This window comes from Canis aureus, chromosome 23 (assembly GCF_053574225.1).
Source record: "Canis aureus isolate CA01 chromosome 23, VMU_Caureus_v.1.0, whole genome shotgun sequence".
Classification (NCBI taxonomy): domain Eukaryota; kingdom Metazoa; phylum Chordata; class Mammalia; order Carnivora; family Canidae; genus Canis; species Canis aureus.
In genome coordinates, this window is record NC_135633.1 from 13,820,984 (window position 1) to 13,846,755 (window position 25,772).

At 45.3% G+C, this 25,772-nt stretch overlaps 2 protein-coding genes across 8 annotated transcripts in view; one reads left to right on the forward strand and one right to left on the reverse strand.

The window, feature by feature from the left end:
* RRAS2 (RAS related 2) overlaps window positions 1-10,967 on the forward strand; it is an 89,201-nt gene extending 78,234 nt beyond the window's left edge. For all 6 annotated transcript variants that reach the window (XM_077866401.1, XM_077866397.1, XM_077866398.1 and 3 more), the window contains exon 6: window positions 1,114-10,967. In XM_077866401.1, coding sequence (XP_077722527.1) covers window positions 1,114-1,201 — 88 coding nt within the window. In that variant the 3' untranslated portion in view covers window positions 1,202-10,967. The remainder of the gene's footprint in view (window positions 1-1,113) is intronic.
* The window catches only part of SPON1 (spondin 1), a 251,520-nt gene continuing 235,910 nt past the window's right edge, over window positions 10,163-25,772 (reverse strand). Inside the window, exons 8-17 of one of the 2 annotated variants that reach the window (XR_013361993.1) lie at window positions 24,589-24,790; window positions 23,424-23,564; window positions 22,875-22,950; window positions 21,762-21,944; window positions 16,307-16,477; window positions 16,055-16,222; window positions 15,194-15,358; window positions 13,612-13,875; window positions 11,010-11,846; window positions 10,163-10,350 (exon numbers count right to left, since the gene is read on the reverse strand). Coding sequence is in view for 1 of the 2 variants with exons in the window: in XM_077866396.1 (XP_077722522.1) it covers window positions 11,683-11,846; window positions 13,612-13,875; window positions 15,194-15,358; window positions 16,055-16,222; window positions 16,307-16,477; window positions 21,762-21,944; window positions 22,875-22,950; window positions 23,424-23,564; window positions 24,589-24,790 (1,534 nt within the window). In the remaining variant the exon portion in view is untranslated. Of the gene's footprint in view, window positions 11,847-13,611; window positions 13,876-15,193; window positions 15,359-16,054; window positions 16,223-16,306; window positions 16,478-21,761; window positions 21,945-22,874; window positions 22,951-23,423; window positions 23,565-24,588; window positions 24,791-25,772 lie in introns of both variants that reach the window. The other variant, XM_077866396.1, reaches the window with a different exon arrangement.

The following is a 25,772-nucleotide window of genomic DNA, read 5'->3' on the forward strand; positions in this document are numbered from 1 at the left end:
CTCTGTCTGACAGGTATGTGGATAGGGCTGGTGTTAATTATGTATCTAAGACGAATCAACATCTGAGCTATGGGCTTCCTGTGCTTTTTTAGCCCCTTGCCTGGGCATTCTCTTGTGGGGAAAGAAAAGTAAGGATTATAGTTTTTTTATTTCTTAGTAGTTTGTTAAAAGTACTGAGTTCCATTTTTAAATGAATACAGAGTTTCAGTTTTACAAGATGAAAAGAGTTCTGGAGGTGGATGGTTGTACCACATTGCGAATATATTTAATACTACTGAACTGTATGCTTAAAATGGTTAAGATGTTAAATTTTGTTATATGTTAACATGCGTGCGTGTGCACACAAATCAGTACCTTCTTAAAATAACTTTTACTGCCTTTTGAAAAATTTTGTCCTTGGTTTGGATCCTCAGAATCTATATCCATATACATCAATCAATCTGGAGTGAGAAGTGGGTAGATGAAGCTTTTAAAAAAAAGTGTTTAATTCTAATTTTATGTTTATTTTAAGTAGGCTCCACGCCCAGTGTGGGGCTTGTAGTACGACTGAGATCAAGAGTCGCATGCTCTACCCACTGAGTCAGCCAGGTGCCTCGAGAGGAGGCTTTTTTATTCCAGGCAGATAGGCTTTAAACACAACAAGATCTTAAGTCCTCAGAGCATCTATGAAAAGTAGAGTTTTATTATTCCCTTCTAAAAAACTGAGGTTCCAGAGAGGCCAGCTGACTTGTCTAATGCTGACTTTAGGTAGTAAATGGCAGAACAGGCATAGGAACTGTGTACCTCATATTTTTATATTGTCCTCTAGCAATGATGCTTATTCTTAGTATATACCTTGTAGTCGTGGAATTTTAAATTGGGAAGGCAACTTAGAGGTCCTTGAGTTCAGGATCTCAGTCTGATTCAAGACTTGGGTATCAGTGAAACTCGGCTCTGCTTATGCTGGTTTTTGAACCATTTGTGCCTTTTTTTCCCCTGGGAAGATTTGCTTTGATTCCCTAGTTGAAATTCAACATTGAGAAGCCAATGCCCATAAACTGGGCTGTCCAAAAATAATATACTTGTAATATTACCCCAGCAAGACAATTATATGTAGATTTTTCTGTCTTACAGGAAATTTCAAGAGCAGGAATGTCCTCCTTCACCAGAACCAACACGGAAAGAAAAAGACAAGAAAGGCTGCCATTGTGTCATTTTCTAAGAATCCCTTGAATTTTAGCTACCAACTGCCAGGAAAAGCCCTCATCTTCTCCTTTTCTCCTTATGGTTTACATCACATCACGTTGGTACCTTTTCTAGCCTTAGACAAATGATCACCGTGGTAGCCTTAGACCAAGAAGCTGGCTAATCCTTTCTGTGAAGCTAATCCTATGGTCATTTCAAGACAGATTTAAAGGAAACACTAAGGCTGCTTCAAAGATTATCTGATTCCTTAAAAATAATTGATCTACATACACAGACACATTCTTTTTTAAGGGCTTACATTTTAATAGGGATGAATCCATTTTGGAACGTAAGCTGTTTGCCAAGCCGAAGTCATAGGTTGTGAAATAACTTTTAACTTCTGGAATCCTATTGCCTATTGTTACTCTAAATAGAAATGTGAGGAGTTTTTTTAAAATGTGAATTTTTGCCTATCTCTAAAAATTTTGATGTCAGCTTCAGTTAACAAATACACTGAATTGAATCTGCAAAAGTGAGACATCTCGACCTTTACTGATGTACAGCCTTTGTTTTCCAGTGGCCAAAATACCAAAATGCCTATTGTATTTGTAGAATAAAACTGCATATGAAGCCTTTATTAAGTGCTCCAATCCTAAAGATGATGATAATGTTCTGTGTGGCCAAATATTTGGACTTATTCTGGACTTAGGCATTTCAGTGTTCTTGGTTTTTTTAAGTTAACTCTTTTCACAGCCATGTTGAGAGTAAAAAATAATTTCTGTCTTCCTTTTCAAGTATTTCTGGATAAGGGATTCAAAGAAACTAAAACTGTTTTTGTTTGTAATATAAAATATGGAATTGATCTTTCCAGGTCAGAGATGATTAATGTTTTTGCTATATACTTTTATACATTATTTTCTTATCAAACTAGTTAACAAGTATTTTTATATGTTTGTAAGCAAATATGCTTTCACAGCATACCTTGTGTATATGTAAAGATAAGTATTTAATTCTCACTGTTCACTTTTAACTGACAAAGAGAAAAAAACAGTGAAAACTACAGAAACTGTGGTAGAACTTACTTGCCGTACTGGTCCTGGTCCTGGTGGCGCCACCTCTGGCCAGTCACACACCTGCTTGAGAAACCTTCTCCGTAGATTACAACCGGATGAGAATCTGAAGTCACTTTTGGTATCCTGTACTAGGTATTGACTGTTATATCAAGTAGTAAGTTGTAAACCTTTTAATTGACAATTAGTATAACTGTGGATGGCTTCTGATTTTGTTTTTAATTCTGTGGATTGTGTTTAAACAATTCAAAAGTATGTTCCTGATTGTGAGATACTAAGTGGTATTGCACAGTTGTCACTTTATTGAATGTGTACAACAGTCCCATGAAATTGATAAAGCGTACCCTTGTATAGCTTCAGGTGCTAGAATTAAAATTGATCTGTTATCACAAGATAAGGTTTGATGACTTGTTATTTTGGTGGTTTCTTGAAGGAATGAGTGTTGGAAGAAACTTATTTTAGTAGCTAGTTCTGTGCCTTTTCTCAACAGTGCCTTAGGGTTTGAATCTAAAAATCAATATTGGTTATTTGGCAATTGAACTTGAAGTGAAATGGCTTGGTATTCTTAGGGATTTCCTGAATATTTTCTTAAGTTGGTGTTTCTTAAACTTTTTCGATGAGGTGCCCCTGACAGAAACCCCATCTCTCAAGGAGAGAGGAGGGTGAATTCATACACATATACCCCTCTGAAGATGAAGCCTAAAATAGCTCAAACAAAGCACACACGTGTATTTGAATGCTAATTAAAATTACTGCCCAGGAAAGTACCATGTTTATCCTGTGAGTTTTGATGCTTATAGTGCTATCACATATCCTTGTTAGGACTTTCAGCTGGGAACATTTTTTATTTATCATAGGTAGCTTCAGATAACGAGAGACTGTCCACATAAATAGGCAGATTTAATGGGAAACCTTTAATTTTATTCTGAAGAGATGATTTATAGCAAAGCAATTTGAAGGTTAAATTTCGTTAAGTCAGTTTACTTTTCTTTCCTCTCTGTGCTTCACTTTGGATACTTTTATCACTACATCTTCAAGTCCCCTTTTTCTTCTCCGGTTGTTTCATTTGCTGTTCATCACATTTAATGATTTTTTCATTTCAGACCCTGTATTTTCTTTTTTCTTCTGAAGTGGTTCTCTTTGGTTGTTCTTTTACATCTTCCATCTCTTTCACCGTGCTCATGTATTTCTCTTATCAGCCCCTCTCAACTGCATTCCTAGGGAATTGAGTCTAATGTCTTATCTATCTGTGATTTCTCTTCAGTGCATCTAGAGTGGTTCTAACTGTGTACTCTCCTTGGGAGAATTGAGAAAGGCTGCTTTGAATATTTATTTGAACATGGTCATAAGGGCTGTTTTAAAGTCCTTGTCTGCTGAACCCATTATCTCTATAATTTTTGAATCTGTTTCTCTTGACTGATTTTTCTCTAGTTATGGGTCACAATCTGTACCATCCCCTTTTTTTGCATGTCTAGTAAGTTTTGATTGGATGCTGGACATTGTGTATTTTATGTTTTTGAGTGCCTAGGTCTTATCTTCACTTAAAGGTTTTTGGGTTTTTTTCTGGTAATTAATTTACTTGTAGTTCAGTTTAACCCTTTCAAGGCTTGCTTTTAAACTTTACACAGTCTCATATATCTCCCCCACCCCAGGGTGGTTTAGCTCTACTACTAAGTTGTGGCCCTTTAGTGTCTCTATTGAATGCCACGTAATCAGTGAGGACTCTCCAATTTGGCTAATGGGAACCAAACCATTCCTAGCTCATGTGAGCTCTGGGGAACTGTTCTATCCATAGCTTCTGGGTGGTTCTTTGCCTAGCCTCTGAGTTTCATCCTATATGTGCATATCTTAATATCTGTCAAAGACTTGGTGACCCTATGCATGTATGCATATTTTTGGAGTTCTTTTTTTCTGTGTAGCTCTCTCTCCTCCAGAACTTTGTCCTGAAGCTTTTAGGTGCCTCAAACTTCCAGTGTCTGGGGTGGATCTCCATTGTCTTTCTTTTCAGTTTAGGGGAAGAAACATTTATGCCCTGCTTGGAATCCCCCATCCACTCTATCATCTGGAACATGCCTCCAGGCAGAAAGAGCACTCTTCAGGCTCACATTTCTGTTTCTCTTCCATCAGGGATGGTAATCCTATGCTTTCTGGTGTATAACGGCTAAAAATAGGTGTTTCACATATTAACTCCAGTTTTATGATTGTCTAGGATAGGAGGGTAAATCTGATTCCTGCTACTCTTTTATTGGAAGCCTCAGTCTCTCCCATTTAATATCTATCATAAAATCAGAGGTACCTTGTAGCCTTCTTAATCTTTATGACTTGAAATCTTTTTTTTTTTTTTTTTAACAAAGAACGGCCAGTCTTGTGGCAGGAATAGCCCTTGTTTTAGTGACCACTTTTTTCCTCTATAGCTGAGCGATTGTAAACTTTTTATTGTAAAGGACCATCTGGTAAATAGAACATCATCTTGGGTTTTGTGGGTTATATGGTTTCTGTCCCAGCTACTCAGCTCTGCCATTGTAGTGTCAAAGCAGTCATAACCAAGGTATAAATGAATGAATGTGGCTGTGTTCCAATATAACTTTATGTGGGGACACTGAAATTTGATTTCATATCATTTTCATGTCATGAAATATTAATCTTTTGAATTTTTTAAAAATTCATTTAAAATTATAAAAACTATTCTGTACAAAAACAGATGGCAGATTGGATTTGATCTGTGGGCCATGGTTTGCCAATCTTGCTCTATAGCACATTTAGCATTTGAGGTTACATTCCCAACTTTAGAATCTCTTCTCTTTATATATGTGAAAATTCTTTCAAACAGTATTTCCTGAATTGATAGTCATGAATTTTTCTCCTAGGAATTTTCTCTCTATATTGTTTGTTTAGGGATTTACAGTTTTTCAGAGTTGTGTGTTATGCTCTGTTGATATATATCTTACATTGATGATTCCTCTAAATTTGGGGCTTCAGAGTTTTATCATATAAATTGGTCCCTTTAGCATTTGACTTTAAAAATTTGCTATAACAAGGTTGTATATATGCCGGATCTACTTGTTCCTCTTCTGACTTTTCATCACCACTAATTTTAATTTCTTTCTTTTCCCATTCCTGTACATAAATGACCCCATTAAACAGATAACTGGCAGGTAAGTAGGAGAAGATGATGATAGAGTCATTACTTTCAGTATCACTTGACCACTTAGAGTGTTTAACCAATAACTGCATATAAAGTGTCAAGGAGCTTTTTAGAAAAAAGATACTTTAATTTGAACAGATGTCTTTCTGCAAGACTTCATTAGGTGTTCTGAAAAATGGATAATTGTGGGGTGTTTCCTCCCCACAAACTATTTGGTATCTAGTGGAGGAAGATTATGAGCGAGAACACAAATGCCAGGGCTGTAGTTAAGGCAGAGTGAGAAGCACGCACAAAGCTGTCTGTCCTACAGGTGGTATATATGTTCCTTCTGGAAAATCTGGGGGAGCTTCTTAATTAGAAGTGGTGCTATAGCCAGAACTGAATGGATTGGTGGGATCTCACATGGGAAGGAGACAAGAAGAGAGGTGGTGGGAAGGAAGGCTGAGGAGAAGCCTGGGCAAAGACACAGAGTTGGCAGAGTGCAGGGAGTATTCTGGGATTGGAACTTTAATCTAAAAGGATTTTAAGTGCAATGGGAAAAAATAATGATAAAGTAGACTGGGCTCGGGTTGTGGAGAGCTTTAAATAGGATGGCCCTTCTGTATGTGACGGGAACTGCCAAGGATTCTAAACAAGGAGTGCCTGGATCTAGTCTGGTGGTAGTATGGATGACAGCGGTGCAGGTGCGAGGAGGGCTGGTCACTTAAGAGCTTATGGGAGTCATGGAATCTGTCCCTTTCCAATTTGTCTGCCACCACGTTATTGCAGTGACCCGTGAGGTAGTCTTATTTGCATTTTGCCCCCACAAAGCTGTTCTGTAAATACAGCCAAAGGATCTTTTTTAGGTCATAAATTAAATGTTACACTACTGCTTAAAATCTGTCATCACCTCAGTGCACTTGGACTAATATCCAGATTCCTTACCATAGTGCACAAAGAAAGCCCCCTGCAGGATCTGTCCTCTCCTTGCTTCTCACATTCAGGCTGCTGTACTTTCTTACATACCGGTGTTTCCCAGATCCTTGATTCACTTGACTCTTCCCAACTAGGCATTTCATCCTTTTGCTTTTAATTCAGATGCCACCTGCTCAGAGAGCCCTCTTAGACCAGCCCACTGTCACACCACATAGCTCTGTGTTTACTTGCTGACACATAGACATCTGTGGCGATTTTGTTTGTCTAGTTTGATTTGTACTTGAGTGTCATAGGCTCTGTGAGGGCAGAATCATGTCTGCTGTGTTTACTGCTTTACCCACATTGCCTGGCATGGGCAGAAAAACCATTTGATGAATGAGAAAGGCACACAGACAGCTCTCTAGTGATAGAAAAATCTATGGTGATTGTGACATGCAGGGTGAATCCAGGAGGCATTTGGGAATGGGGATGGGAGCTCAAAAGAAGAGACTAGGGGACTGCAAGTGCAGGTTTGGAATTTATTTATTTTGAGCTGGTGATTGAAGAGGTGGGAGTAGATTGAAGTAGAAAGAGTTAATCTGAGAGAAGATCTAAGGGTAAAACTTTTGGGGGAGATGAACATTTGGGGGTAAAACATTAAAAGGCAGCAGAAAGTCCAGTGAAGAAGCTGGAAACTGGAGAGAACCAGGATATTGTTATCAAAGAATCCAAGGGGATGTTGGTCAGAAGCTATGAGTGCTGTAAAAGATTGGGGTGGTGGGGAGGAGTAAGAGGCATCAGTGATTGCATAGACATTGCTGATGATTTTGAAAGTGTTATGTCAGCCATTTGGTTGTGGGAACCAGATTACAGTGGGTGATGGTGTGATTGGAGGGCAAGGAAGTGGAGGAAGTGTGGACTACCATTCTGAGAAATTCTGTGGAAAAATCAGAGGATGATTGGGCGATTATCATGCTTGAATAGGGTCGGATATTAGAGGACTAAGGAGAGCCAGGGCATGGTGCTTAATCACATAAGCAGGTGTACAGGTCTGGAAGTAGGTATTGCCCTGTAGACACTGATTCTCTGGGGAGGTTCAGAGGCTGCCAGTTTGCAGGCTGGCGTCCCTTTCTGACTGGGGAGTGAGGGTGGCATGTGTTGAGCTTCTCAGACTGAGGCGAACAGCCAGTTGGAAAAATTGTTCATCTCCACTGCCGTGGAATGATACTTTTCCTAAATGTAATTTAAAAAACCACTATTAGAAAAATAATCATACTCTTGGCTATTGTGGCATTGTCAAATTACTGTAAAAGTTTCTGAACCCTTGCTTTCAATTTTTGTATCTCGTTGTAGGATGGTGACAGTAGGTGGATGTTCTCAGGCTGCATGTCTCTGCGTAGCACTAATGTAGTGAGTAAGGGAGCAGCAGATTCAGGTATTTTTCACAAGTGCTCCTTCTGACTTCCCAGATAGGCTCATGAATTCCAGGTGAAGATCAGAGTAGGTAGCTGCTTGCCTCCTAAAAATACAGATCCTACCTTTTTTTTTTTTTTTTTTTAAAGAAGTACAGACTCTACTTCTATAAACCTCAAGTGTTAAAAAGGAGTCAGTAGTCTTGAATAAGATGTTTGCCCGTTTGCCTTCTGCTAATACTTAAAATTATTTGAAGTAAAGGAAAACTGCTCAAACGCATAGCAGTTAAAATATGAGAACTGTTAACTTAAATATGAGAAATCCTAAAATACGAAAACTATTACCAGTCACTTCTAAAGCCAGGAAGTGGTTAAGAGCATATTCTGAATTTCATGAGAATTTAGAGCAATGTGAGAAAATGTTAATGAATGCTATCTTATGTTCAACATTATAAATGTTAAGTGAAAAATCTGAAATTGCATTTTGGCGTGATGAGAGCTGGGTTAGAAGTATTGCGTGTGTATTTTATTTGTCGGGACATTTTCAGTTCGAAGTGACAGAAATGCAAGTCAGGCCAGCTTCAACACAAAGGTGGGCGTTTACTGGTTTGTGAAGAAGTGGGGGGGCCAGTGGGGTGAATCAACTGGCATTCGGTGACTCCTCCGTCAGCATGCCATCACCACTCGCTCTTAAGATGAGAGAATTGGCTAAACTGGGTGGGGCTGGGAAGTCCTTTAGTGTAAGACCACTTGGATCAGAGCCTGAGCTGGAGAAGGGGAAACACCTGGGCCCCGCTCTCACGGCCCCTCAGGACCACTGCAGTGGTAACGCAGGTTCCCTGTGCTCAGCCGTTGTAGGACTCGTGCTTCTCCGCCCCACCGAGTGCATAAAACCTTCCAAACCAATGGGGATCTAAAGTGGGGATGCCATTATTTAAATTTAACATTTTAGTACAGATCTTTTGCTCACATTTCAGAGGATTCAAAATGAATTATCTTCATGCTCATTAGCATTCAGTTGCTATTTATAGTTGTGCAGCGTCTCCCTCACTTTCAGAAGGGACTAATTAATTTCACTCATTTTCCCCACTTTGGGGCAATATGTAGAATAAAAATCAATCATTGTATTATTAGAATTAACAGCACCAAATAAAGAGTGGAATGAATGTGCCTTCCTTGATTCTGCGTTGTAATTAGGAATTAGACATTTATGTTTACTCTTATTTGGACAGTAGTGTCCATTTCTTTAGTGTATATTTAACTCTGGGGGGAAAGGGGACTACCCATGCAGTCCTGGTACCCTATGATATTTAGCTCCTTTAATCTGCTGCCGGAAACCTGTGGACTGTTAGGTCACAGAGATTGTTTGATGTGGAGAATTATCGTGTATTAACATTTTATCCATCGATATGACCTGGACTGAGTTTCTGGAGAATTGTAGTCCTATCAGAATGTGTAATGTGCTTTCCCTTCCCAGCAGCAGTATATAGACTTTGAGTATGCCTAAGACATGTTTAATACACAAAGTTTAAATTATAAACAGCACAGAGTCTTTAATTTTTTCAGTTCTGGGTCTGAAGAAGCCCAGGCTTTATTCTCTTTTGCTACAAGAGATTTCCTTCAATTAATGGAGTGGCAAGGAAGGTGCCAGGTGAGTGACCCCTTGTCTGCTTGGGGAATAGATCTCTGAACTTACTGTCATCTTCAAATGTGGATGTAAATCGGGTTACAGCTGGTTTGGCATTGGTAAAAATCTGTACAACAATTATAGCTCCTCTTTATGGGTGGTTTTTACTGGGTGTCTTATGATCTATTTAATATCTCATTTGGAAGTTGAAACATATTTCATTTTCATAGTAAAAAGTCTTTATTTCCAAAGGTTTGGTTGCCAAGAGAACTATAACCTACCTAACCCAAGACTTTGGTAAGAAAGAGATTTGATGCTTCTTATTAATTCCCCCTTGCAAAAAGAACTGTAACACTTAAGTAGTAAGAAACACGTTACACATTCTTGGCCATTAACCAGTGACCAGGTTTTAAGTCTCCAAAATTAAGATTTAAAAATGTGTCCCATAGAGACCTGATAAGAACATGAGACACTAGGGTGGCTTGTCCTTAGACTTATTTAGGAGCCACTGATTTAAGGAATTTTGATTCTTCTTGGGTTGAAAATAAGTATGCCTCTAGATGGCCAAGAGTTATGTTGGCTAAGAGGGCAGATTCTGTATCAAGACTTTTTGTCCAAATTAAACTTACTTCTTTATATTCTCCTTTGTGGGGCAGGATAGCAATTCATGTAAGGATTACAAAAATAATATTGGAAACAACTCAAAGTTCCAGAAGACTCAGGGATGTGGTAATCATGGCCCTTCTCCAGTGAGGGAACAAAAACAGTATCTTTTGCTGAAGATGGTTCAGGTAGAGAATAACCGAAAAAGGCTCAACCTTCTGAACACTTAATTTAAAAACACAGCAGACCGACCCAAATGAGTTTTTTATTGAACAGTCTCTGATGTTAAAGAAAATACAGATTCAGGGCTATACCATATATATGTTGTGTTTGGAAATATCTTGACGTGTTTAATGCAAATTCTTAAAGTAGTGTATTCAAAACATTGTATGCATCTCATCCATGATACATATTTGGATTAAGCATAATGAAAACCTGCAACAGAAATGAAACAGTTTTAACAATAAATCAATGAGTAAAAACTGATGTGCTCAGCTCAGTAAAATGTCCTTTTACACGAATTCTTGGTAGTCAGAATCCCTGAATTTGAGGCTTTATGAGTGCTCAGAAGGGGATGGAGAACCACGGCCTTGGCTACGTGTGTATGGGAGGACCAGAGCCCTGGTGTGGAAAGCTGAGGTAAAGTTTGGCTTCCCCCCAGATTTTCCTACCCAGCCTGATTCTGGAATATTCCTTTCTCCCTCGATTTCTGTCTGTCTTGGTCTCTGAAACCCTTTTTCTCTCAACATATAAAACTTTGATTTTTTTTTTTTTAAAACAAACAAAAAAACCCCTTTGAAGTATACATAGTAATTTTGTTGAAGGAATGGCCTGGTGGGATGTGGGCAGACGTTATGTAACTAAAAGATGTTTTCTTGGTAGAACTGGTTTGAAAACTTCAAAGTCTAGATGTGTGTCAGAACATTTTAAAAGCGCAGGTTTGGGACTGCTAGAGAGGCCAGTTTTGCTGCTTTGGCCCTGGTTCTGGTAAGGGTGTATGTCACAAGGTTTATAAGGCTGGCTTTCCAGGAGAATTTTGCCCCCCCCTCCCCCCCAAAAAAAAGCTAGGGAAAAATACTTTCTAGACTTAGTACCTTTTACCTCAGGTAGAAGAATTGGCAACCTTACATTCCATTAAAGCAGCCATCATTTCCTTTCTCTGGGATAGCAGGAACCAATATTAGGGGAGATGAATTCTGAAAGAAAAGCCGCCCTACATCAGTGCTCTTCACATCTACCAGCTGTGTTTTCCCCACGAGGAGACTTAAACAAGGGACCTAAAGTTCCACTAAATGGAAGGACACGGGCGAACAAGAGGTTCCTACAAGAGCAAGCAGGCCGAAGGCAAGAACGAGAGGAAGCTGCGCTCTCCGTCTGGGCAGGGCTGTCTCCTCCCTGCTGTACCCCGAGACCGAGGCATGGACTCCCTCCCACACCCAGCTGCCTCTCCGCGTGGAGGGCCAGGCTTTTGTCGGCGGCCCAGGTGGATGCTCCAGAGGGACACATTTCTGTCTAGTACAGGGTGGCAGATGCTTCTGTGCTGCAGGAGGGCCAGCAGGGGACGAGGGAGCCCCGCGCAACCTGTGCCTACCAAGCGTGGACAGAAAGGATGGCCCCGGCATCCACAAGACTACTGGGCGGACCAGACCGCAGAAATGAAAACTAGGGTATACGGTTTAAATTGCCTTAAACAACAAGCAAACAGACACTCCAGCCATTGGCGACTGTGCAAATCTAGGGTGCAGCCGTGGAAAACTTACACCCTTGTTAACAAGGGTGAACATTGCACGCTCTGATCTCCTTCTTGTCCTTGCAGCTGGTAAACTGGGAGCTTTTGAACCTCTTCTTGACAGTCATGTAGCGTTCCTGGATCCCGCCGCCACACAGTTTGGTGCATTCCGACCAGGCTGTCCACGGGCGCATCCTACAGCCTGGAAGCATGAGAAGGCCTGGTTAGGCTAGTAGGAATTGGGAGACCAAACTGAATGCTGAATTCCAGTATACAGCTGTCAGATTGCCTGGTCTTGGCTTCTTTGCTCTTGTATGAAATGATGGGTTGAGTTACACAATGGTTAGAGAGTCCTTCTTAGGGACCATCAGCCCCTCTGTGACCGAATGCTAGAAATGCCCAGAAGTGCTTTGCAGCATTTCCCATCAAGGGGCAAGAGTCTGTATCTCCACCTCTAGAATCTGAGCTGGGCTCTATGACTTGATTTGGACAGTGGGACATGAGCAAACAGGGCTTGAAAAAGGCTGCTGGGAACACTCCCACCACCAGGTAAGCAAGCCTGGCTAGACTGCTGGAGAGACCATATGGAGAGAGGCTCCAGCCAGCCCTTTGGAGGCCCCAGAAATATAGGTGAGGCTGGTCTAGACCTTCCAGCTGAGCCAGCCCAAGTCACTGACCCACATAATCATCATCATGATTTTGATGGCTTGTGGATGCAGTTAACCACTTTCTCCTAATGCTTTGTTCCCCCTGTACTTGGCCTCCTAAATGCTAAGTAAATTCAAGTATAATTTGTTATTTTCCCTACACAGATAAACATGCCTCCCTCAAAGAAAGCTTCCCAGGGGTGCCTGGGAGGCTCCGTCAGTTAGGCATCTGACTCTTGATTTCAGCTCAGGGTCATGAGACTGAGCCCTGCACTCAGTGGCGATCTGCCTGAGGTTCTCTCCCTCTGCGCTGTGCTGCCCCCGTCCCCCCTTCCCCCTGCCATCCCGCTCACTCTTATGGGCTCTTTCTCTCACTAAACAACAAAAACACAAAACAACTTTCCTGACTCCCAGAGGTAGCTCTCCTAAAGAAGTGTTTCCATGGCCCTCTGTATTACTCTCGTACAACTAAGCATGTTTGACTCTCCATCCAATACTATGCTAAGTTTCACGGAGAAGACCATGGCACAGCGCCTGCCTGGCACATAGTTGGGCTTAATGAACGTTTGTTGAATGGCTGACCGCGTAGTGTCCAAAGCGCGCCCCACTCCTTAACAGAGGGGTAAGTGAACTAGCAGGTAGCTCTTCCTATCTGTGTTTTTCTCATTGTCCTTGGTGGAGGTGAAATGTCTTAAGAAAAAGAAAAGGGTAATTTGAGCTGTATCATTTAAAATAGAAACTCAGCATGCCCCTTAACCTTCAGTTTTATATGGCATCTTCCTCACCCGCTCCAGGGAATCCAAACACCATCGATCAGCCTATATACCCAGGACTGAAACCTGAAATAACTCATTATTTCATCCATTTGCCAATGATACTGCAGTCTTCGCTTGTGGACCAGCTTATTCAACAGTGAAATCCCAGGCTCTTTTTTTTTTTTTTTTTAATGCTAGTGTAGGGGTCACGACCCCTATGTTTTTCCTGGGCTACAAACACAACTGGCCTCTGTTTTTGCCATCCCAAGCCATTCAACACTGGTCTATTATTAAAGCCCCTCTTGCTTAGAACCTCCTGCAGAATCAAGGCTCAAATCCTCAGCAGCCCACTGGACTTTTTATGGTTTGGTCCCCACCTCTCCAGCCTGGTTCCCTTGCGCTCTGCTCCATCTGCCTCATGCTCTTTGGCACTTCTGTGCCTTTGTAAGTACTATTCTTGGTGCCTAAGATGCCTTCTTCAACTCGCAAACTCCTGTCAGTTCAAGAGCTGCTCTCCTCTCCCCTGCTTTAATGCTGCCCTGAACGCCAGGCTTGAGAGTGATACCTGGGAACTGCTCGCCATCAGACTCTTCCCGCAACTGCTCTCCCCTCCGGCTCTCTCGGGCCTCCCTCCAGCGCAACTTCTGGATGGATGGGTTTTTCAGGCATTTCCGGATGCGGCACTTTTTTCGCTGCACAGTCTCTGGGCAGGGTGCACCTCCAAACTGAGGCTCCATTTGGATCATCCGGGTTCGAATCATGTGGCCTTTCCCGCAGGACTTGTTACATTCCGACCACTGGGACCACTCGGTGAGCTCACAGTCAATGGCTGGCAAGACACAGATGGGCATGAGTGTATCTCATTCATGTCTGAAACAACATATGGCCATTTACACCTTACTGTGAACATCTCAACACAAGCCTGTGAGAAATGCAGAGAAGGTGCTGTTAGCCCATTTACAGAAGAAACTGAGGCTCCTAGAGCATGCCGACTTCATCCAGCCCACATGGTTGGATAGTGGGGATAATGGTATTTTCCCCATTAGGTTGTGAGGAGAAGAGGAAATAATGCTCCCAGCCCTATTCCGGGTGCACAGTAAGTGTTCAATCTTTCTTCTCCCTTCAGTGCACCCTGTGAATCTATGTTTACATGGGTAGCTGTCTCGGTCAGAACTTCTGGAGCCCCAACTCTGGGATGAACTGGGATGAACACGGGGTCAGTCTTAGTTATTAAGAGCCTCAGGCTCCTTTAGTTTGGTGGTCTGGGTCTCCTTCAACACCTGACAGAGTCTGGTTAAAACAGCTCAGGAACTGTAGTATGGAACATCCAGGGCGGCCTAGGCTTGTCCAGTCTAGTGCTTGACACTTGGTACCAGTTACATGGTTCAATCCTCAGAGCAACCTAGGAAGTGTTTCCTGTGATTTTACAGGTAAGGGACAGGGGTGCTAAGTCACCTGCTGAAGGTTGTGCAGCCTGTAAGGGGCAAAGCTGGGACTTGCACCTAGGCAGGCAGCCTGAGTAAGAACAAGAGGGAGCATGAAAGACCAAGTGCGTTTCAGAAGAAGCCAGAAAACCTCCTAGCAAATGTGTCTTTCTACCTCCTAAAAGAGAAACTCACTTCGAAGACCAGCCAGAGAAATGAGCTCTCTCTCCTTGGAGGTTAGTGCCCACGAAATACAGCTCATCACAGGGATTGGGGACAAGTTGGGGTTGGGCACTGAGCTTTCCATGGCTCATCTTAGCAAGGCTGCAAACCACAGGAGTCACTGATGTAATGTCCACCCTTGGGTCACAGGTAAATGGTCCCGGGGAGAAGGAATAGAAGAAGCATGGAAAAGCCATGGATCAGGCAATTGTGGAGGTGGGGAGGGCAAGTCCTACGTGATCAGGCATCTGGAGCCCCTGCTAAGTGGTTTCCACCCCACTGGACTTCATAGCTTGTAGTTGAGGTGGGGTCCCCTCTTGCTATGAAGGACATTGAGAGGTCAATAGCTTTGTTAACACAGAGACCCAAAGCCCATGTTCTTTCTCCCCAGCAGGCAGCTGGGCTATAGGATCTGGCAGTAGGATCTCCACCCAGTGCTGGGTAACTGGAGAACTGGGTTGAGGGTGCTGGGAGGGGGGCACCGGGAGCTCCAGGACTTACGGCATTCAGGCAGCATGCACTTTTCCACTTGCTCTAGCTCCTCGTTACAGTCCCCAAGTTCGGCCAGAGACTTGAGCATCCGCTGGCGGGTCCTCATGCCCTTCCCACAGGTCACACTGCAGTCACTCCACTCCGACCATGGGGACAGCAAGCAGGGGATGGTATCTAGGCCAAGAGCCACGGGTTGCCTCTGAAAACAGGCTCTTTTGACTTTCTTTGATCTCCTGTCTCCCCTACCCTCTGTCTCCCACTCTAGCCCCTGGAGTCAAGTGAAATGGTCTGGCTTCAGGTAACCCAAATGAGCAAGAAATGGTTCAGCTTCTTGTCACTCTCCTGCCTCTCCCCTGGGGGTCAGGACGTCAGCTGTAATTCAGTAATATGAATACACAAGTCCCCCCCCCCGCCCCGAAACACAACCCAACCCCCAAGAGCCATACAATACATTTTTGTACACTTGCTGAAATCCCTAGTACATGGATGTCCCTAGTACATGGATGTCCATGTACTTGTGTGCATGTGTATGCTTGTGTGATGTGTGGGCCTGTGTACATTTGTGCATAGAGCAGGGGACTGAGGACTGGCTGTCCTCCCTGAATATTACTATACCCCCACCCTCCGCACCCAAGACACTCTGGGGTTCTATAAAACACAGCCGCAGAGGCCGGCAGCTTGCCATCTCAGCATTGCTCAGGATGTCCCCCAAGGGAGGCCCCTCCGGGTCTCCTTCATGGCCCTTATCTTGCAAGGACAGTGGGCACATTTTCTCCCAGCACCCTCCCAGCCTCTGGCCTTGTTGCTGGGGTTAGTAGGGGTGCTGTGATCCTCCACACCGCCCCCAGCCCCTGCCCCACACCCACTCACGACACTCGGGCATCATGCACTTCTCTGCCTGGGATGTCTCGGCCTTGCACATGGAGCCGTCCGCCGGGCTCATCTTGACCATGCGGTGCCTCTTCTTCATGCCCATCCCGCAGGTGGCGCTGCACTCATCCCACTCGCCCCACTCGGTCATCAGGCAGCTGCTGGGAGCTGAGAGGCCAGCCCAGTTGGAACCGCATCCGGCGGCCTCGGGAGCACCGCCCCACCCCCACCTGCTGGGCGCCCCCTACTCACAGCACTCCTCGTTGACCGTGCACTTCTCCGTCTCCTCAGTGGGCAGCGTGCACACAGAGCCGTCCTCGGGGAACTGCTTCACATACCTCTCCCGGGACCGCATGCCCATGCCGCAGGAGATGCTGCAGGGTGACCAGGTGATCCACTCGGACATGGTGCAGGTGGAGCCGTCTGCAACACACGAGCAGACGCTGCAGCCTGTGCGCCCAACTCCCCAGGGCAGCAATCGAGAAGGAACTGGTGACTTTTTCCCACTGCATATTCTTGCCTCTTTTGCCTAAGTTTAATTCACCATATAGTTGTGGGTTTGTTTCTGGGTTTTCTGTGCTGTTCCGCTAATCTATAGGTCTATTTTTGTGCTAATACATGGTTTTGGAGGGGGAAAAAGGCAGTCTCTTCAACAAATGGTATTGGAAAACTGGAGAGCTGCCAGCAAAAGAATGGAACTGGATCCTTTTCTTACACCATACACAAAAATAAACTCAAAATAGGGATCTAAATGTGAGACCGGAAAGAGCACAGGCAGTAATTTCTGATATCGGCCATAGCAACATTTTTCTAGATAGGTCTCCTGAGGCAAGAGTTAAGAGCAAAAATAAACTATTGGGACTACATTAAAATAGAAGCTTCCGCACAGCAAAGGAAACAACAAAACAAACAGGCAGCTTACAGATTGGGAGAAGATATTTGCAAATGACCTCAAATAAAAGTATCCAAAATATATAAAGAACTTGTAAAACTCAACACCCGCCCCCCTCCCCAGTAATCCAATTAAAAAATGGCCAGAAGACATGAACAGACATTTCTCCAAGATGACATGCAGATGGCCAACAGACACAAGGAAAGACTTACCATGGGAATGTAAATCAAAACTAAAATGAGCTATTACCTCACACCTATCAGAATGGCTAAAATAAAAAACACAAAAAATAAGTGTTGGTAAGGATGTGGAGAGAAAGGAACCCTTGTATAACGTTGATGGGACATGCAAGCTGGTGCAACCACTATGCAAGACAGTATAGAGGCTCGTGAAATAGAATTATTGTAGGGTCCAGTAATCACACTACTGAGTATCCAAATACAAAAACACTAATTTGAAAGGATATACGCACTCCTATATGAATTGTAGCATTATTTACAATAGCCAGATTACGGGAGCAGTGTAAGTGTCCATCACTTGCTGAACGGATAAAGAAGATGGGGTGTATGTATATAATGGAATATTATTTATCCCTATGACAGACTGAAATCTTGCCAGTTGCAACAACATGGACGGTGCCAGGGAGTATAATGCTAAGTGAAATAAGACAGATCCCATGGGATTTCATCACTCAGTGCAGAATTTCAGAAACAAAAACAAAAGGAGTCTTTTTTGGTTTGCCTCAACTACAGACAAACCAATAGTCATTAGAGGGGAGGGGGATTAAGAGTACTTATGACGAGCACTGAGGAATGTACAGAATTATTGAATCACTGTATTGTACACCCGAAACTAATGTAACGCTCTATGTTAAATATCCTGGAAGTAAACCTGAAAAAAGAATTGGGTGGCATTGAAGGAGAGTTAGCAGTTGAGGATGGAAGGGAACTTAAAAGGTAGATACATCTTGAAACCAGGAATTATTCTCTAAGAGATCCCCACTTTCCAGACTCATGGGCCACTCAAGATTACTCCTTATTCCATGACAATGCATTTGAAAGCTGCTTGAATGGATAGAAGATGTTTTATTATACATCAAGTAAAATTTAAGCTAAATCATAATCTCAAATCCTACTTGTAGATAGTCTAGGATATATCCTACACCTAAGACCATTAAATAAAATGAAAAATTCCCTTCCTCAGTCACTAACTGCATTTTAAGTACACAGTAGCCATGTGTGATTAGTGGCTACCATTTTGGACAATACAGAACTCCTTCATCACAGAAACTTCTTCTGGACAGTGCTAGAAAGATATTATATATATTCTGAGATACCGTGTAAGCTCCTTTGCTCTGAGCAACCAGAGATTTTATAGTTCCTGTCTAAAGCTGCCAGTTCCCGGTCTAGAAGAATGGATGAGAATTTGGTTCCTGAGGGTAAAGATTGTGACTGGCTTTTGGACATAGAGACCTGAGGACGGACACTGGATGGATCTGTACCCAACCAGCAGATTACGCTCCGTGACCACAGACCTCTCATTGCCTCTACTGAGGCTGGTTACAATGGGGAGCAAATGGTGGGACGGAGCGGGAATGTCTGTGTGTGCTAGAGGAAGAACGAGGAAGGCAGTATAACCAGCCTTCTCTGTTGATATCTTGGGCTGTATGTGCATTGGCTCCTATCCTGGTGTTAGCAAAGGCCATCGTCATGGAGGAGATACTCTGGAGCTTGGTGGAAAAGATAATCAGAGCTCTCGGCATGGCCTGGTAGGCCTGCTTCCAAGTAGTGGTGGGGTGCTGCTCCTGGTGGGAACACAGGTGTGTGTGTCGGCCCGCTTGTTCTTAAAAAGCACTTATTCATATGGATAAAGGTGTACGTACTAAATGCTTTGAAAGCTTAATGGTATGTTCTGAAGTTAAAAGGATGTGTAAGACCTGGATCTTGTTCTACTTTAGAAAGAGATGGGCACAATAATTCCAGGTATGGAAAGTATGATAAAGGTAAGCCCGCCCAGGGAATTGAACATAAAAGGGAAAAAAAACTCTTCTTGGAGTTGAGGGGTGTGTGTATGTGTGTGTGTGTGTGAAGATTTCACCCAAAGGGCACATCTGGGTATACTTTTGTTGGGTAAAGGATATCCGCATTTAAGGTGAAGGGAAAGCTGATGCAAACACCCCTGTATAGAGTGTTCACATACATGTATTGGGAGACGGAGCTAAAAAGAAGGATTGAGTGTGAGTCCAGCCTGCATATGTCTGCAGCTGTCATTAGCACATGTGTGATGTCTAACACATGGTTGTTTAACCTATGAGCAGTGCTGGTGGTATGTGTAGTAAGATGTCCCTGCTGGAACCCACGTTAGACCCAAAGACAAGGCTACCTAAAGGCAGCATGTATGTACCACAGAACAAGAACATTATGTTCCAGACTCAGAGTGGTTAGGGGTACAGGTCTTGACAAGTCCTAGGTCAGGCTTTCCAGGACCTGGCAAGAGATTACCCTGGAAAGGGGGAATCAGTCACCCCCCTACTAATAGGAAGCGCTCCCTCCACTCTTCTGGTGTCCACCCTCCCCCCCACAGCCACCCCAAATGGCTGTCCACAGGTGCCTTTATTGACACTGTAACTAACATTCACTGTGTGGCTGTGTGGCAGCGTGCTCCTTTTCCCCAGTCTCTACCCTGGCTCTCTGCAGGACTGTTTTCCTAGTAAATGAAGCTGAGGATTTTGCATGTGGGCAAGAGGGAGCCACAAATTTTTCAGCTGGGGAGTGACGTGATCGGATCTTTGTGAAAGATCCCTCTGGTGGTGGCCTGGAAGGTGGGCAGCAGCGTGGGATGGAGGTGGGGTCTGATGATGAGGCCTGGCCTAGAGGGCTGGCCCAGAGAAGTAGGAAGAAACCAAGATGTAGTTGCTACAGTAAGATGTACATTTGTGTAGTTGTAGAGTTCCTTCCGAACGTCCAGAGGGGTCTCCGCTTCCTTCCTATTCTAACCACTCCCCAAATAATCAAGTGAAGAAAGTAACTGGGTGTGGGCACGAGAGAACGCTATCTGGCTTTGAGTGGGATAGCTTCTGGAGAGCATGTACACCAGGCACAAAAAGCAGGCACAATCACAGAAATGGGAAAAAAAAATCTAACCTAAAATTCATAGGGAGTCTTAAGGGCCCCTGAATAATTGAAATAACCTTGAAAAAGAACAAAGGTGTAAGATTCATACGTCCTACAAAAATTTACTACAAAGCTATAGTAATCAAAACCGAGTGGTACCGGCCTAGGGACAGACGTAGAGACCAATGGACAGAGAGCAAGACTAGAAACAAAGTCTCACATAAATGGGCAAATAATTTGACAAGGGTGCCAAGACCATTCAATAGAGGAAGGACAGTCTTTCCAGTAGACGGTGCTAGGAAATCTGGGTATCCACCTATGAAAGAATGAGGGTAGACTTTTACCTAAGATCATATTCCAAAATTACCTTGAAATGGATCAGAGACCTAAACACCAGAGCTAATACTGTAAAGCTCTTAGGAGGAAACACAGGGCAAAACCTTCACGACGTTGAATTTAGCAGTGATTTCTTGGACAGGACACCAAAGGCATAGCAACCAAAGAGCCAAACCAGATTTCATGAAAATTTGGAACTTGTACAATAGGACGCTCTCAAGAGTAAACGGGTAACTTAAGGGAGGAGAGAAAATATCTGCAAATCTGATAAGGGATTAATATCTAGAACACATGGGGATGGAAAGGTTCACTCCCCTCCGAAGTGCCTCTCAAAGGCATGAATGGCAATAAACCAGCGTGGGAGTACAGGCCGGAGGGGTATTTAGGATCACCCCCAGGAGGAGCCGGAGGATGAATGACCTGCACTGGGTGAGCTTCCTTCAGTTACCCTCGGCTTGGAAGTGGTTTTCTTCCTTCCATAAACCAGCCTTTGGGCTCCCTATTGCCCCACATGGCACCTCTGAGATAGTTAAGATCAAAGTACAGAGAGAGTCTAGATCTCTCTAATCCAGTCCAGGTGGAGAGAGCGAGCGGGCCCTGCAAAGAAGGTGGCTGGGCTGACCTCTGCACAGCTGGCAGCTCAGTGCCATTCCGGAGCTTGAGCCATCATGACGGAGGTGGCACAAGCTCATAGCTCGAGCCTGATCACTGAGCAGATGCAGAGAGAGTTCTTGCCATCAGCCCAGAGGCCCTGACACAGGAAGAAGGTGCTCGAACTCGGGTGGAAGTGAGACATGAGGGTCCACAAGTGACACAGAATTAGGGCACCGGCTCTAGATCCAATGTTGGCCAACCTGTTCACCTGTTTCTTACAGAGACTGGAGTTAAGGCCCAGAAGCAGGCTGCTTGTTCCGTTTGTGATTTGTCATAAGATGTTTGCTAGCTCTTTAGTGACTGATGTATAATTGATCCCGTGGCTGGGGAGGGAGTTGGGGAGACAATCAAGAATTCTTTTGGGGGCACCTGGATGGCTCAGTGGATGAGCGTCTGCCGTTGGCTCAGGTCGTGATCCCGGGGTCTGGGGATTGAGTCCCCGCAGGGAGCCTGCTTCTCCCTCTGCCTGTGTCTCTGTCTCTCATGAATAAATAAAATATTAAAAAAAAATTCTTTTGCTGTCCTAAGACCTATAGGTTTTTAGAGCCCTCAAGACATTGTTGGAGATGGGGTCTTCCCTAGTGGTCGCCACCAGCCACTAGAGTCCAGGGCCTGGTGCCCTCCTAGGGACACTATGTGGGGCTGGCAAGGCAGTAGCACGTCCCTTCCTCTGGCTCGGACAGCTGCTTGCGCCCCTGGGCCGCGTCCTCACCTTCATCGCTGCAGCCCGGGCCCATGCAGGGCTGGAAGTCTTGAGTGTCTGGGCAGGGGACACTGAGGTCCAGCTGCGCCTTCAGCATGCGTTGCCGCATCCTCTTGCCTTTGTCACAGGTGGAGGAGCTGCAGGCGGACCACGGGGACCAGTTGGAGTAGATGCAGGTTTCGGGAGTGTCATCTGGAAAGAGTACGTGACAGGTTTTCCCTGGGAGCCTGTGGATCCTGGGGCTGGCCCTGTCACCGCACAAGCTCACTTGGGGATAAGAATATCGCCGCTGGCTGACCTGCCTCAGCAAACCTGGGTATTCTCGGGGTGGAAGCAGCTATTCACATGCCTGTAAAAATTCTAGTTTAATTGTTCCCGTAATATCTAAACAACAGAGAAGATCCTTTAACTACCCCTTCCCCTCAACCCATGAGGGGCTTTTCATGTCTATCCCTCTCCTTGGCAGGCATAGCACAGGCCATGTTGTTGTTTCATCGTCTCAGTGACCCTATACACAGGTGTCCTGTAAGGGAGCGGTGTTCACAGAGCACGTACTACACACTGACATCATTCCAAGAACTTCACATGTTTTATCCCGCTGGATTCTTAAAACAACTCTCAATGAGGCAGGTGCTGTCATTATCCCCATTATACAGGTAGGACACCATGGTGGGATATGAGCTGCTTGCCCAAGGTCACAGGAAGAGGCTTGGTTGTGTGGCTCCAGATCCCATGAGAAAACAAGCTCAAGCCCTGGCTTTGCCACAGCCTCTTGACTGTAGGATCTGGGCCTCCCTTCCTCGCTGGGCGAGTGGACATGTCCACACCTGCCTCACAGGCCAGTGCCCCAAAGCAGAGAGTGCTGGGGACACTCTGACCCCACGCAAAGGCCCGATACCTAGGAACACATACTCCGATATCCTACTTACTCCAACTCCCTTATACGTGGTGCTGAGTCTTGGCCTTATTTTGGATTATCTTCCACGTACAAGTCCTCAAGGATGAGCTTACCAAGTCAAAGGACACTATAGTTCCGCAGCTCTCAAAACCTCTTAGAAAATGGCTCTCCCAAAAGGTATTGCCAGTTCACTTTGGTACCTGCAGCAAGAGACAACTACATACCTTCATCTTTCTCTTCTGGAGCCAGATCCGCTACGATATCATCGACATTATCAGGCACAATATTGCATTGTTCCCCCTGCAAAAGGAATTTTACTTGGAGGGCTCACATTAAGGAATGGCATGTGGGGGGGGGGGGCAGAGGAAGGAGGACATAAAATCGGATGCTCGCCCCGTGAACAGATCCCAGGCCGTGATAGAATTCTGAGCCGACATTCACAATCAGACCGAAAGAAATGGCAAGAAAGCCACAGCCTCCCAGTCCCTGGCCCGTGGCAGACATTAGTAATCAACTATGGAACTCACAACGAAACCTGTTTGTCTGGATCGAATCATTCAACTGATGAATGATTCGATCATTCATCTTACTCTTATGTTTATTTTGCTCATTTAGATCTTATGAATAATTTGCAATGCTTATATGCCTCGGGTGGTCCAGAATTTCTGGAATATGCAAGGGACCCCATAATTCTAGAGCAGAAGAGGGTACAGTCTGCTTATAGTCCCTGTGGGAAGAGTCTGTCCCAGGGTGAGCTCTATCTACTTCATTACCTTCCGGGCGATTCTCTCGATGACAACTCTGGCCACTTGAGTGATGGACCCTCCCTCTGGATCGTAAAAAGGACTCTGAGGATGGTCCAGGCTGGTCAGGGGCCGGATTTTCTCCTGGGGGATTGTGGGCTTGTTGGGTGACTGTGGAGGGTGGAAAACAACACAGTTAAGGAGTGTGGGGAGCAAAAAAAAAAAACAAAAAAAACAACAAAAAAACAACAAACAAACCACACAAGCAATCTGACTGTAATATGATCAGAACAAAAGCCCTGATAGGGATTCACAACAGCTGTAACTACTACTGATGTTCATGCAATTCTATGCACGCCGAACGTCGTCCAAGGAAGTTGGTGGCCTGTACTTTCAGATTCTCCCGGGCACGCAGGATTACATCCTGATGAAGAAAAAGTTTCAGAGAGGCCATCCCAGCTAGGAAACAGCTGAAGCGGGCTGGCCTGCATCCAGAGCTCTTCCTGCTACACCAGGTGTTGGCAAACTCGTCTGGAGAGGGTCGGATGGGAATTATTTTAAGGCTTTGTGGACCCTCTGGAGTCTGCTACCGTGACTCAATTCAGCTGCTGCAGTGACAAAACAGCCCCAGACAACATGTCATTGAATGGGGGCAGCTGGGGCTGAAAACCGTACTTACGAATCAGGTTGGTTGCCCCGACTTGGCCCACGAACCACAGTTCACCCAGGTCTATTCTAGATGGCCCTGGCCCTGGTTTTCTGATGGCTTCAGACTGCAGTGCAGTTGGTGTGCTATGGCTGAGAAATTTTAACATTGAGGACAGAATCCAAACTCCTTAACCTGGCTGGCTGGAAACCTCCAGAATCTGGCCCAGCCTAAGGTACGTCAACTTCTGTTGTTCCCCACTCTCACCCCTTCTTTTGCCTTTTTTTTTTTTTTTTTTTTTGCTTCTGTGCCTGTTTCCTGCTGTTCCCTTGCTCACCTAGGAACTACTCTTCAGCAGATTCCTTCTCCGTGGCCTCGTGGCCAGCTGTGTGGGTCCTACTGCACATGGTGCGTGAGGGTGAGACGCCCGCCTGCCCGGGCACACTGTGAGCTCAGCTACATCATGAGCGTCCAGGCCTCCCCCAGCGCACTGGGCACAGAGGAAGCACCCAGGAAGGGCTGTCGTCAGCACTGCAGGTGCACACCCACCTCGTAGGTCACCCCGCTGTCGGTGCCAGCGTCCCAGGGGATCAGGTCTTGTACCACCTTCTGGACCCAGCCACACTCCTTGGTGCACAGATCCTCCGCAGACAGACCCACGTTCCAGTCGGGGCTGGGGCCCATCATGGTCAGGAAGGACATCAAGTGGCGCGTCCTGTCCACGGAAAATTCAGCCGAGGGTGCTGCTCTCCTGGAAACCAAATACATGACATTAGGGGCTCCGGGGGTGCACACTCTGAGGGACAACTGGCCAGACCACGGCTAAAGGAGGAGAGGACAGAAGGAAGGTCTTCCTTGGTCTTCCACCGATCTCTGCCTTTGGCCCGTTTTACACCCTTTACTGTCCAGAGCCCATCATCCCCTGGCCACGTAAGGGGAGAACCACTGCTGCCACCCTACCCAGTTTCAGGGCACTCCGAGCACTGGCTGGTTCCTCTGTGCTTACGGTTCGGCTCTCCCTGGAGGGGGCGCGCTGGGCAAGCAGGGCTTTTGTCTGTCTGACTCATGGCTGCATTTCCAGCGCCTACAACAGCGCCTGGCACAGAGTAGATGCTCAGGAAAAGTGTCTGAATAAGTGGGTGAGCAAATATCCCGTGTTATTGTACCTGAACTCAACGCTCACCGGCCTGATGCCCAGCCCGGGTCCTGATGCGGATCATGGGGACGCGGGGAGGCGGCAGGGAGAGGGTTTGCGAGGCAGCCAGGGGAGTAGATGGGAGGGCAGGTCCACCTCCCCGACGAGGAGAGCCAGGGGACTAGGAAGCCGAATGGAAAAGGTCCAGGTGAGGAGTCGCTGCTGAGCTTACTGGTGTGCAGCTGGGTTCAGCCTCCTTGTCCCCCTTGGTTACTGGTTCCAGTCCCCACCGTCCTTTGATCGGTCCTCATGCTTGGGGGACTGAGGACGCTGACTGCTGAGTGACTTCCTGCTGAGATGGGGCGAGGGCCCGAGTTAGAGGAGTGCGAGCATCCGCAGGCCGTTAGAGCCCTTCGTCAGCTCCAGGGGGGAGCCCAGCGTCCTGCCTTATTACCAAGCCGCGTGCACCTTGGTTATTAGTGCTTGGCCCTACTTTCCCGAGGGCCTTCGGGGAGGTCTGTCGCAGCTGAGCCATCAGAGTTCTTGAGGGCAGCCCCCCCCGACTCGCAGCTGCAGGTCTGCCAGGGGCTCACCGCGC